Here is a 12,507-nt window from a genome sequence, read left to right as displayed (position 1 = left end):
GTCCCTGGTTTGCCCAAGGACCTGCCCACACCTGTGTCAGCCGCAGGCCTGTGGGTCTCTGCAGGTGAGTCAGCTCTGACCTCATTGACAGCCCACTGGGCTCCCATCCATGAGTCCAGGCTCCCAGGACCCACGGCCAAAGCTGGCTTACACAGAGGCTTCAGCAGGGGCTGCCCCTGGCCATCCTGGTGTGGGGAAGGGAATTCGTTAGCAGAGCTCTGATAAGTGCAAACCAGGGCAGGAATGGAAAATTTCTGCGCCATTTCCCAAGATAGCATCAGGCCAGTTGTATCCCACCGAAGTCTCCCCACTAAGAAAGAACCTTCAACTCTTACCTTAATTTTTAGAAACATTTATTCGATTGTCCAATGAGGGACTGTCCCCAGCAGATGGCAAGCTCGATGCAGGCCAAACCTGGGCTTGCATTTGCTCACGAGGGCTTACCTGGTAAGGGGCTGCCTGGGCACAGTGCCTCCATGAATAACATAACATGCTAACTGCACATAACATGCTAACTGCGTGCACCAGTGACTGATGAAGGTGTAGACAAACTCCTACAGGAGGGACCCGTTCATTCCTCCCTGGAGCTTCACCTGCAGCAGGCACACTGTCAATGTTTGCAGGTGACAGGAAAAACAGAGACATTATCCGGCCCACAGAGGCCAGGCAAAGGTGTGAGGGCTAAGCTTGGCTGAGACTGCAGACGAAGGAGATCAAAGATGTCCCCTAGCCCTTCTTGGGTTGCCCCTGGGGCTCCCTTCCTTCCCACTCCTGCTGATGTCTCACTATAAGGGCGGCACTGAAGGAAAACCCAGGAGCTTGTGTCCTGTCCAAGAGACACCACAGCAGCCACACACAGCCACACAGAGATCTGGACTTCCTTAGCCAGGATCACACCTAAGCCAAGAACAAGGCTTGGGTCAGAGCCCCAAAGGCCTCAGACAGGTCAGTCATCTGTGGGGATCAAGGTTCTGAGATAAAGGCAGGAGAGGGGGTGTGGAAGAAGACTGAACAAGAGCAGAGAGAGGGAATGCAGCGTGGTTGGGGGGCCACTAAGTCGCAGGTGCCGTATGATAATGACTTTTTAAAAAAATGTATTTATTTGTTTAGTTTTAAGTGGACACAGTATCTTTATTTTACACTTAAGGGGTACTGAGGATCGAACTCAGTGCCTCAAGCATGCTAGGTGAGCACTCTACCACTGAGCCACAATCCCAGCCCCCTCCCATAATGACTTTTTGACAGACTGTCAATCCCTGATCTGAGGCATGCAGGCCTCATCCTACCCTCACCCTACTGAGGGTAGCTGGGGTGGGCAGGAGTTCTAGGGGCCGAGATCTACTCCAAGGAAGGCAATGAGGACTTGGAGGACCATAAGGAACACAGACCTATGGTCCTCCTGCCTGAAACTTCAGTCCTGCCTCCTGGCTAGGCCAGTCATCAACAGTGTGTACATGTGACCACTGTGTGTGGACCCTACTCTAGGTGTTGGGGGTTCTGCAGCCTAATGGAGTTTAGATTTCAGAATAGGAAATGGGCACCATATGGCAGGTACGTCTGGTACATCATACATGTGATATCGTGTCAGTGTAAGGGGCTATGACGGGAAATAGAGCTGGGCAAGCCACCCAGAGTGACAGGGAGGGCACACTGTCAGGAGTATGTTGGACTTCCCTAAGGAGATGTTGAGGTTAGTCTCATCAGGCCAGTTGTATCCCACCGACGTCTCCCCACTTAGGTGTTGAGGCAGGGATGTCAGAGATTTTCCTGGATAAATCCTTCGGGAGAAGGCTTTGGTCGCCTGAGGAGGGACCACTTAGCTGCATGGAGGGAGAGATGGGAGCTCAGTCCTCAGGTCTAAAGAAGAAAGAAACCCAATATTTCTTACTCACTCTCTGTGGTCTGGCGTTCTGTTCTCATTTAACGCTGACGACTCCCTGTGAGATGGAAAGTCTTATCTCCGCTCCCCAATGGAGGAGAGCAGGCTCCAGAGGATGGGCAGCCACAGCGGTGCCCCATTTTTTTTTTCTGTTGCTCACCCCCTTCCAAGGACTCAAGTTGCTTTCCAAAATTCTCTGGTGACCTGGGACTGACTGCGACAGACAGGAAGAACTGCTGTAACCTGTGGTTCTGGGGCCAGGGTGGGCCCAGGCCATGAAAGACTAGTGACCGGACAGCTGTTCTCAGGTTCCAGCATCTTGGTGGAAAGTCAAGGTCGTCAATGCTGGGCAGAGGCATCCTGCTGTCCCTTCTTGCTGGTGCCAGGGCAAACTTGGGTCACCTGGGCCTAGGTCCTGCCCTCTGGGGTCTTCTGGGCCCTCCCAAGGGAACCATCTGGGCAGGGAGGGGAGGGGAGCCAGAAGACACACACACCTTATCCTCAGCTAAACTTCGGATTGTTGTGGAGATTTAAGTCACTCACTCAAAAGGATGCCCACTTAACCAGGATCCCCAAAGATTCTGACAGCTCAGTACCAAAGGCACCCACTACCCGCTGCATACAGCAGGCAGGGTGGGACTATCTCGCTTGCCTGCTGACTTCCCGCCTCACTATCAACTCCACCGCCAGGGGGCGCGCCAGGGTGGCGCGGGAGAGGCAGGGAACCCTGGAGAAGATACCTGTTTGCCTTTGTGTGTTCCATTTGTCGCTCACCTACGTTGTGCTTACCTGGTGCAGGTCATAGGTTCCTGCATGTCCAGGACTCTACATTTATGCCAGAGAAGGGAGTTGGACATAAGAGAAATCTTGTCCAGTTCATTTCTGTGCCCACCACTCACTGTGGTCCTCCTGCTTCCAAGGTGCCCTCTATTGTCCAACCTGGCAGTGACCTCCAAGGAGCTCGTTTAAAACGTTCTGGAGCTCTTATACCTCTTAGCAGAAAGTTCAAAGCCCCACTCTCCGGGTGAGCGGTCTTGGAGACCCCTATGCGCCCCGCCTCGTGGTGTTCCCGTGAGTTCCTGTTTTAGGCCTTTGGACCTTGGCACTTGCCATTTTCCTCGTCTGCAGTGTCTTTCCCTCTCCCTTCATCCTCCCTAGGCTGGTCGGCTCCAGGCTCCAGCCCCTCCATCGCTTCCCCCCATATGCCGCCCCCCACAGCCCCTGGGGATATTCCAAGCAAAAATGAATGGCACAGTCAGTGCCTGGATTGGCGACTTCCTTCTCCCTCCCAGCGACAGACGGGTAGCCCTTTGAGGGCGAGCGGGCCTGGCCGCCGTATTCTTTGTCTAGGAGGTGCCGCGGCAGGGGGGTCCGGTGGAGCGGCGCTGAATACGCAGCCAGCGGCAGACTGCGCGCCCCGGGGAGCGCACATCAAAAGGAACCACAGGCCAGCCACAGAGGGTGGGGGTGGGATAGGGTCCCCATCCCGGTTCTAAGTTCCACGCCATTCACACACACTACATAAAGTGCTTCCTACGTGCCACCTTTTTGCCCCCAGGTCCCCAGCCCCTGTTGCCTTCTCTGCCCCCATTCAAGAGACCACCCTCCCATTCGGGGCGGAGGCCTCCTGGTCCACCGCGCCGACTCCTCCACCCCGCCCACCCTTGCTGGCTTTGGAGTGGATTTAACTCTTTCTCCACCAAGTGCCACCTACCCTGAGGTTCGGGGCGCCTATTAGATGTTTCCATTTGTGACTCGTGGCTCAGCGGAGCCCTCCCTGCCCGGGGAAGGGACCATACTTCTGTTCCCACCGGCAGCGCTGGGCGGGCAGGAGGAAGGAAATTAAGCTTGTGTTGAAGGAAGGACACCTGGCAAGGGAGAGGAAGGGGCTTAGGAATCCCCTCCTCTGGGGAACTTTCAAGTGGGGGGAAATCCCCACACAGGCCTCCATTCTCCCAGCCTCCTGCCATCATGCCTTCATCTGACAGGTTCTAGTCCTCTCTGCCTCTATTCCCCAGGCTTCTGGGCCAGCAGGCTCCTGGATTCACCCTCTCATCCATTTGTTCCTTGCCCACTGAACACCAGCTGGGTGTCCACAGTGTTCCAGGCAGCCCAGAGGAGGCATCTGGATATACATAGCCCTTCATGAAATGACCAGTTTTGCCAAGGCCAGCCAGAATGGCTTGCTGGGCATATCACAATCAAACCACACACCACCTAAAGCCACTGGGATCTTGTGCTCTTGCTTCCTAGGGCTGGCACTTGTGGAATATCTTGAGGCCCTAAATCACTCCAAGAGCCCATCTAGTTCAGCCCCTGCCTTCCCACTACATTGCATCCTCGGTGGTGTCTTGGTGGTCAGGGAAGGCAGTCTCCCCAGCTCTCAGAAAGTTGATTATGGGGCTCTGAAACTCCCCAGGTGTTTTTTGATTGTTTGTTTTGTTTTGTTTTGGGCAGAATTTGCACTCCAGCAGGCAGCTCTTTTCAGAAAACCACCTGGAAGCCCATGGGAAAGACAGCCCTCCTCCAGGTAGGTTCTAACAGGCTTTGATCCATGAGGGGTGTGTAGAGGGCTCTCTATTCCTGCAGCCCTGGTTCTGGGGTTCTGCATTCTGCAACAATGGCAAGCCCACTACCACCTCCTTTGCAGGTGAATCTGAAACGGGGAGCCTCAGAATCAGCCCAGCCCTTAGGGCAACCGTGGCTCTCTGCAGCTTCCACCATGCCCCCTGCTCTTTAGTAGGTTCAGGAATTTTCTTTCCTTGCTGCTCCTGGGCCCTCTCTGCCTTTCCCCTTCTCTTTCTTCCTTCTGTTGGTAGCTCCTCACCCCCCCCCCCCAGCCCATCTCTATTTTTGTCTCTGGGGCGTCTATCTCTCCACTTGGTCTCTCCCTTTTCTCCCCTTCCCTCCTCTCTTTCATCTCTCCCCCCCACCCCACCCCCTCCAGTCAAGCACTGGGTTAGGAACGCAGCAGAATCCGTGACAAGCCCAGGCGGCTCTCCCGACCCTTGGTGCCCCCAGGGGCCAGTTCCTTGCTCTCCCCGCACCAGCAGCGGCCCTGTGCGGAGATTGGGCCAGCAGCAGTGGGTTCGAGCTGTGGATACCAGCAGCCCAGATCAAAGACCAGGAATGTCTTGTCCTCCTCCTTCAGCCTTGCCCCCAACCCCCCAGTCCCAAGGAGAGCCCACCATTCCCAGCCTGGGCAGGACTCAGGTGGGCTTCTTCCCTGCCCTTTCTGCCAGAGTTCCCCAAACTTGCTGCCTCTCATCGGCCATATTTCCTTCACCCCCAAGTCAGGGCTGCACCAGAACCCTGAATCCTCCCACAGCCCCAGGGAAGGGGTTAGGTGGAATCACCCAGGTGATGGGATGAGTCTCCCAAATCTCACTGCGTCCTGAGACCTAATTCCTCTGCTCTGGAGAGGAAAAAGAAAGACGACCCTCCGGCCCTGCAGGGGAACTGGAAGGATTTTCCCCCTGCCCCCTATTGGGAGGGATGGGGTATTCGGATGAATGTGCTGTCAGCTCAGGATAAGAGCTTAATCACCAAACCCCAGGATACACCTCCCCATCAGCAGAAAGGCCCGGGATCAGGACCTGAGAGTTGGAGTGAGAGGGGGGGTCCTGGAGGCTCCCAGTAGCTCCTGGCCAGGGCGGCCACGTTTCATTGACTCCAAATGGTTCGACCCCAAGACCCAAAAGAGGCTGCGGGTCGGGCTTCTGAGGTCGGGCCTGAACGCCTGGAGGAGGAGAAAGTGACCCGACTCCGCGAGCAGGAAATGCAACTGGCCGCTGGTGTCAGTTGCAGGAAATGCAAAGGCAGCGGGAGGTCCCGATACCAATCTGATCCCTGACAAAAGACTCAAATGACACTCGGCTCTGTCCCCCGGCGCCGCCCGCAGCCAGACCTTCGAGCTTCCGCGGACTCTCCCGCGTGCCTCTCGGACACCCGGGAAGCGACCTCCTGCGGCCGGCCGGGTGGCGGGGCCGGCTGGCTGGCCCGCGGGCTGGGAAGGCTGGAGACTGGGAGGGGTTGCATTTCCCAATCTCCGGTCCTGACGGCCCGAGCTGGGGTTCTGGAAACATCCCTGTGCTTTCTACTGTCGATTCCTCGCGGGCCTAAGTCCCAAGGGATCACGGTCTCCCCACTGAAAATGGGACACTCAGTAATGCCCACACCAACCCGTCACCACGTGAACGCGGGGTCAAAACTCGAGCTCCCTAAACCCGACTTGCGGGGGATTGCGGCCGTCCCGGGCCAAGAGAGAGTCCGGCGTGCCGTGTCCCCTCAAGGCCCCACTGTGTCCGGGGCGCGGGCTTTGCCCAAGTTTGCTGGGCGATGCCCTTCCCGGAGCCGGAGTTGTGGGCCGGGCGGGAGGGGCGCGTGATTGACAGACTGAACTACAGACTCATCTCTTACCTTAGGCCGCGGGCGCTGATTGGCTGCTCGCTGACATCCTCAAACCCGGCTGCTCCGCGCTGGGCTCGGGAGGGGGGCGGCTGCGGGTGGAGGTGCGCTTCTGACAAGCCCGAAAGTCATTTCCAACCTCAAGTGGACTTTGTTCCAACTATTGGGGGCGTCGCTCCCCCTCTTCATGGTCGCGGGCAAACTTCCTCCTCGGCGCCGCTTCTAATGGAGCCCCACCTGCTCGGGCTGCTCCTCGGCCTCCTGCTCGGTGGCACCAGGGTCCTCGCCGGCTACCCAATTTGGTGGTAAGACTCGCCTCTTGTCTGCCCGCGGCCCGATCTCTCCGCCGCGCCCGGGGGAGGTGGGGGGCGCTGGTTCGGGGGTGGGCGGCGGCAGGGCTGGGGCTCCTTTCTCCTTGCCTCTCTCCAGTCCCCCAGCTGCCCACCCCTCCTGGATTTCTGCTGGTGTCGCCTTCAGAATCCAACTCCTGGTTTCTCCGATAATCACCATTTTCCTCTGCTACCCGCCGCAGAGGCTGCAGGACTTTCCCCGTCTCTGAAGGTCTCTCCTTTATGATTCCCACCCTCCACCCATCCCAATCTGAGGGTGGCTGAAGACCCTCCATTTGCTTGCAGTTGGGTTTCTGGAAATCCAGCGCTGTCCCTGGGGCCCAGCCACTCCTCTTCTCCATTTTGGGGTCTTCATGGGCAAAATCATCCTGTTTCTTCATTGCCACCCCACCTCCGCAGCTCCTTGGTCAAGAGATTTCCCCACAATAACCCCATTTGCTTTCCTATTTCAGACCCCAAAAGCTGCCCAAAGGGGTCCCTGGGGCAGAGAAGTGGGGGGATTTCATCAGATCCTCCCCACTCTGCACTAGATTAATTTTGAGCTTCTGAAGTGAATATGGTATTTGCTGATCCGAGATGCCATTGAATTCGGTTGTATTCATTTCTTGCCTGACCATCCTAGCAAAAGGGGGGCTCCTTGAAAATGTAGTTGTCTGGGAGGGGTAGGCTTGTTGTTCTTTGACCAAAAACCAAATTCTCCATGTCACATTTGTTCCTTTTGGAAAACCGAGGACCGAGGAGAAAGGGAGAGGGAAAGGAGAGATCTGTCCCTGAGAAATGCGGATACAAAAGGCATTTTAGTAAATAAGACTAGGGAACCGGGCGCAGGCAGGGCTTGGGGGCTGTGTGTGTGCGCGAAGGGACTGACCAGGGAATAAGCAGCCTTTTGGGAGCCCCAGCTCTAGGGAGTCCCCTTGTTTTCCAAGCCGCCCCTTCTCCACTCCCCCCTTCTGCAGGTCCCAGGGGCCAGCGGGGAAGACACTGAAACCAGTTCTCTAAATTACACCCCGCCTCTCCCCAGTCTCCAGCCCCCTGCATTCCGGAAAACTTTAATTAAAGAATCTTCCCCTCCTGGACTAGGAGAGACTCGGCCTGGGGGTGGGAGGTGAGGAGGAGGAATTTGGGATCTGTGAGGAAGAAGGGGGCTGTGGCCCCTGAGGTGAAAGTCAGAGGGACGTGCCGCCAGGGTGCAGTACTGCCCGCATGCCCCACTCTCCCTACCTGCCACCCTGAGCCAGGAGCAGAGCCAGGGAGATTTGGGGGCCACACCCTGAGTCTTTTCCCAGTTGCTTGGGGGTGGCAGCATTTGTGTGGGGGTGTTTGGGGCCCCCAGGAAGAAATGAGGGACAGAAGCAAGAAAAGGGTATAGCCAAGGGACTCTATTTAGAGGGTCCCAGAAGTTGCCCAGCCTGTCCTTCTCTGTGGCCTTGGGCTGGCCTGAGGCCTCTTGTACAAAAAGAAGCCCACAGGGTGGCCAGGGCAGCCAGGGATTCCAGGGCGGGGGAGGCTGCTTCACTGGCCATTCCTGACCCTCTTTCCATGCCTGGGCCAAGGCCATGCTGTTCTTGGCCTTCTCAGAAGACCCTGGCAGGGGAAGGGAGGGGAGAGGCTTGGCGCCCCAGAGGTGGCAGGGACTGCAGGAGAGAGAGCAGGCTCCCTGCCCTGTGCACTGGAGGAAGGCACTTCCCGGGGCAGTGCTGAGGGGAGGTGGTGGTGGTGGGTGTCCGTGTGTGATGGTGTCTAGGGGGCATCTGGATAGGGCCCACCCAACAGACAGAAGCTGTGGGAAAACATGGAAGGCCAAGACATGGGCCATAAGGTAATGCTAGACACAGGGGGCAGACACGCTGCTTTGTCTGAGCCAAGGAGAGATTTTGTGTGTGTGTGTGTGTGTGTGTGTGTGAGAGAGAGAGAGAGAGAGAGAGAGGGTGGGCAAGTTCAAGTGGACCCATGTGCTTGTCAGTGCCTGTGGCACCTGTGTGTGTGTGTGTGTGTTTGTGCACGTGTGTGTATGCATGTGTTATGGATCTAGGACCCTATGAAGTGTGTGGTCACTAGTGTGTTTGTGTGTGTAGGAGTTTTTGTGCCAGAGACTGGAACACTGTGCATGTGGAATCGCGCGGGGTGTGCCTGGGGGATCCGTGGCCCTGGACGGGTTGTGCTTGTGTCTCTGCATACAAGTGTCAGCAAGGGGCCGATTCTGGGATCCATGGGTATATGTGTGTGACAGAGAGAGAAAAGTCTAGAAGTATTTTTGCCCATGTAAAGGTCAGTGCCTATTTGTGCTTGTGACGCTGTGCATGACTGTGTTGGTGACTGGGTATGTGAGTATGGTTCCCGTGTGTGCGCGCGCACATGCTTTCACAGCAGTGTAAAGGGGAAGCCCCACAAATGTCTTTGTGTGTGATATCAGTGCTCATGGCCATGACCTGATTGTGTTTGTAAGTAGGAGAGTGAGACCTGTGTCCGTAGCTGTGTGAGTGCTGTGGCTAGGTCAGCTTGTGATCCTGTCCCCAAGTGACAGTGATGTGGCTGGACTCGTGGACTGTGTGTCCGTGGACGAGTTTGCAGGTGTCTGACCTGTGGGTATGAGTGACACCTGAGCTGGTGTGCATGTTGGAGATCCGTTCTTCTAGAGGGAAGGTCCAGCAGGAAGCCAAGGTCTCAGGAGGTGGCTGTAGGGCACAGCTGACCTGGGATCCCATGCTGGGGTGGGGGGACCATGTTCTTTGACATCAGCTTCTCCTATCTGCTTGTGGACTGTTCTCTGAGGTAGTTTGATCTTGGGGTTGGGGTAAAGGATGAGTCCCCTTCTTAGGGCTGGGACTGGAGAGTGGATGAGCCTCAGACTCCTGATCCCACTCTGTCCCCAGGCAGTCAGATTCCAGACCTTTGAGGATGGAGGCCCCTTGTGGCCTGCCCTCTTTGGCTCACCTAGCACAACATTCCCCAAGAGGGATTTACAGGGAAGTCACTTAGCTGGGATTTCTGTCCTTGCAATCCTCGGGAGGGAACCCCATTCTCAGGAGCCTGCCTTGTTCAGGCCCCAGCCTTGAGACAGGGTAGACAGAAGGGGCCCCGAAAGATGCTTCTGAAAGGAAGTGGTATGCTCCAGGCCCTCCCAGCCAGGTAGTTGGGGGCACTGGGACAGAAAGCAGTGACAGCAGCTCTGATTTCTAGAATTCTCCTTGTCAGTTCCAGTTAGTGCCTAGTGGAGAAACTTGTCTTTCTTCTCCTTATTGGGGGAAAAGGAACGTACCTTCCCAGGGCCCAGCCCAGTCCCTGCTGCGTTCCAGAGCAGACACCCTGATAGAAGAGGCCTGGGCTGGGTGGGGTCAGCGGCTTACCTAGCTGTCACTGCCACTCAGGGCCACGACCCCTCACCCCACCTGGCTTGGAACTGTCTTCTCTTCTTTCACCCAGGACCACCAGCACACCCTGCCTGGAAGCTTGAGGGAGGGTGTTTTGCTCAGGACACAGAGTGAGCTGAAAAATAGGCCACCCGGGTTTCATTCCACCACCCTGACACATGCACCCACTCAAGCGCCTGCCCCATGCCCTGCCTCAGTTTCCCCATGTTTCAGATGTCCTGCTGCCTTCCCCATCCACTCCCACCCCCACCTGTCTCTCAGAGGCTTGTGAACATGTTCAGTCAAACCCTGTGGGGGTCAGTGGGCTGGGCCCAGGGAAGCACCTGGAGACTGCGGGGGAGGAAGGCCCCAGGCCAGGTGTTAACACTTGTAACAGGCAGGAATTACAGCTGGCTGGGGCTGGGGCTGGTGAGGAGGAGTGAGGCTGGCTGGAGGCTGTTGATCCCACAGACAGACAGACAGACAGACAGATGGGCAGATACGAGATTGGATGGCCAGGGTTGAGCAGGGTGGTCTCTCTTCCAGGACAGACTTTGCCCTGGAGGGATGTGACAGGTGGGTAGAAATGAATGAAGTCTCCTGGAAGTGAATTCATGGCCCTCCTGCCCACCCTACCCCCCATGGTGGGAGGGGCTTTGGGGTCCAAAGGGAACAAAAGTGTGGTTGATCTGTTGGTATTCTTCCCATGGGATCACATTTTGCTTAGGAAAGAAAAAAAAGGAGGAAGGGAAGGGAAGGGAAGGGAAGGGAAGGGAAGGGAAGGGAAGGAAGGAAGGAAGGAAGGAAGGAAGGAAGGAAAGAAACAGGTCAAACAGTAAGAATTCTGGGAATAACAGCCTTGGGAAAACCTACTTCAATATATGGGGGCAAGGATGGATGAAGGGGCAGTTGTCAGGGCAAATTCTCTTTAGAGAATTTGGGTAGAGCCTGAGCCCTCTGTTCTTAGCATTACCCCATTTGCAAGTTGGGGATCCTGAGGGTCTGGGTCTGAAACTTCTGCCCTGCAATTAATCCTGCCTGTGGGAAGAAGAACTTGGGGGGCCAGAAGAGGCAGGAGCTGGACCTGGGTGCCAAGTCCTTCAGCAGGTACTTGCCACAGCGGCAAACCCAGGCAGACCTTCCTGTACCCACACTCTCTGGCATCTGGGTATCTGCTCAGCCACTGAGAAGTTGGAGACTCTGAGGCAGACAGAGAGCGCCAGGTGGAAATCCCCAGAGAATAGACTCCGCCAGGCTCACGTGGCCTGGCCCACTTGCTGCAAGCTTCATACTAATAGATACTCATGGAACTTTGGGCAGATGTAGAACTAAGAAGGTGGCATGGCAATGGGGTGGCGGGGGGAGGAGCTGTGACACTGGGGTTTGTTTTCTCTAGACCTGGAAGATCACTCTTTGATCTGGGTAGAGGACAAGGAGCCTGGGGACCCGGCAGGAAAGGTGGTTTTTCTTAGAGGTTGCAACTACCAAGCCCTTCCAGGGAAAGGGTGAATTTTTTGGCCTTGGAATGGAATGAGGTGAGCCAGGCACTGAGAAGGACCTTTTCCTACCACCCCACGGGAGCCTGGCTCCTTCCAAAGCCTCGGAGGAGAGAAAGACACTGTCACCTCTCACTGGGTAGAAAGAGGAGGTTGCCTAACACCCTTCTCAGACTGGGCCATCCGGACGTCACGTCACTCATGGTGTCTGAATGACAGAAATAGTTGTTGCTAGGAGTGGAGAGACCCCTGAGTTTACCACCCACTGACTGTGTGACGTAGGATGAGTCCCTGTCCTTCATCCACTTCAAGCCCCTGTCTCCCTTTGGGCTTCTTTTCCCTTGACCACAAGGAAAGAAAGAGGGGTCCCTGCAGCTTCTTAGCAGTACAGGGCTATGATATGGACTAGACTCGTTGCCGGGAAGCATGGGCTTTTCACCACAGATGCCACGCACCTTCTATCTCTGCAGTTCCCTCTGATCTACACCCCAAAGCTGCCTGCTCCCCTGCTGCCTCGCTAACCTGCCTGCACTACCAGACCTGCCCCAGACATGATTCTCTGCATCCAGGCTGTTCCGTTCCCATCCAGCTTCTTCTTGTACTACCTGGATAACCTAGGGCGCGATAACCTCTCCGTACCTCGGTTTCCCAGTCTGTCAAATGAGTCTAGTGATTGCCGCTACCTCACAGGGTTGTGAAAATCAAATGCAGGAAACACATGTGAAGCTTTTAGAATGATGTCCACTGTACAGGAAGTACTATGTATGTGATAGCTATTTTCACCCCTGGGGTCTGCAAAATATTGGCTAATTTAATTCCTGGATCTAAACTTGCCTCTCCCAAACAGCCCTCCCAGACTGGCCCTACTTTGGTTATTTTCTGCTTAACTTCAGAGCCAGCTTGGCCACAATGCTTGGTACAGGTGACCACAAGCCTGTAGCTTAATTCTTAAGTTGAAGGAGCGTGGTCAGGCTGACTTAACCTCAGCTCTTTGACTGCCTAGGAAGGGTAGGGCAGGGTGGAGA

General features: G+C 55.9%; 1 protein-coding gene across 1 annotated transcript in view; it reads left to right on the top strand.

Annotated features, from left to right (window-relative positions):
- The first annotated feature begins 6,511 nt into the window (after positions 1-6,511).
- Positions 6,512-12,507, top strand: part of Wnt3 (Wnt family member 3) — a 36,954-nt gene continuing 30,958 nt past the window's right edge. The window contains exon 1 of the mRNA XM_076871311.1: positions 6,512-6,591. Coding sequence (XP_076727426.1) covers positions 6,512-6,591 — 80 coding nt within the window. The remainder of the gene's footprint in view (positions 6,592-12,507) is intronic.

Source organism: Callospermophilus lateralis, chromosome 11 (genome assembly GCF_048772815.1).
Source record: "Callospermophilus lateralis isolate mCalLat2 chromosome 11, mCalLat2.hap1, whole genome shotgun sequence".
NCBI classification, from domain to species: domain Eukaryota; kingdom Metazoa; phylum Chordata; class Mammalia; order Rodentia; family Sciuridae; genus Callospermophilus; species Callospermophilus lateralis.
Note: the sequence above shows the minus strand (reverse complement) of the source record. Positions and strands in the feature narration are given on the sequence as shown.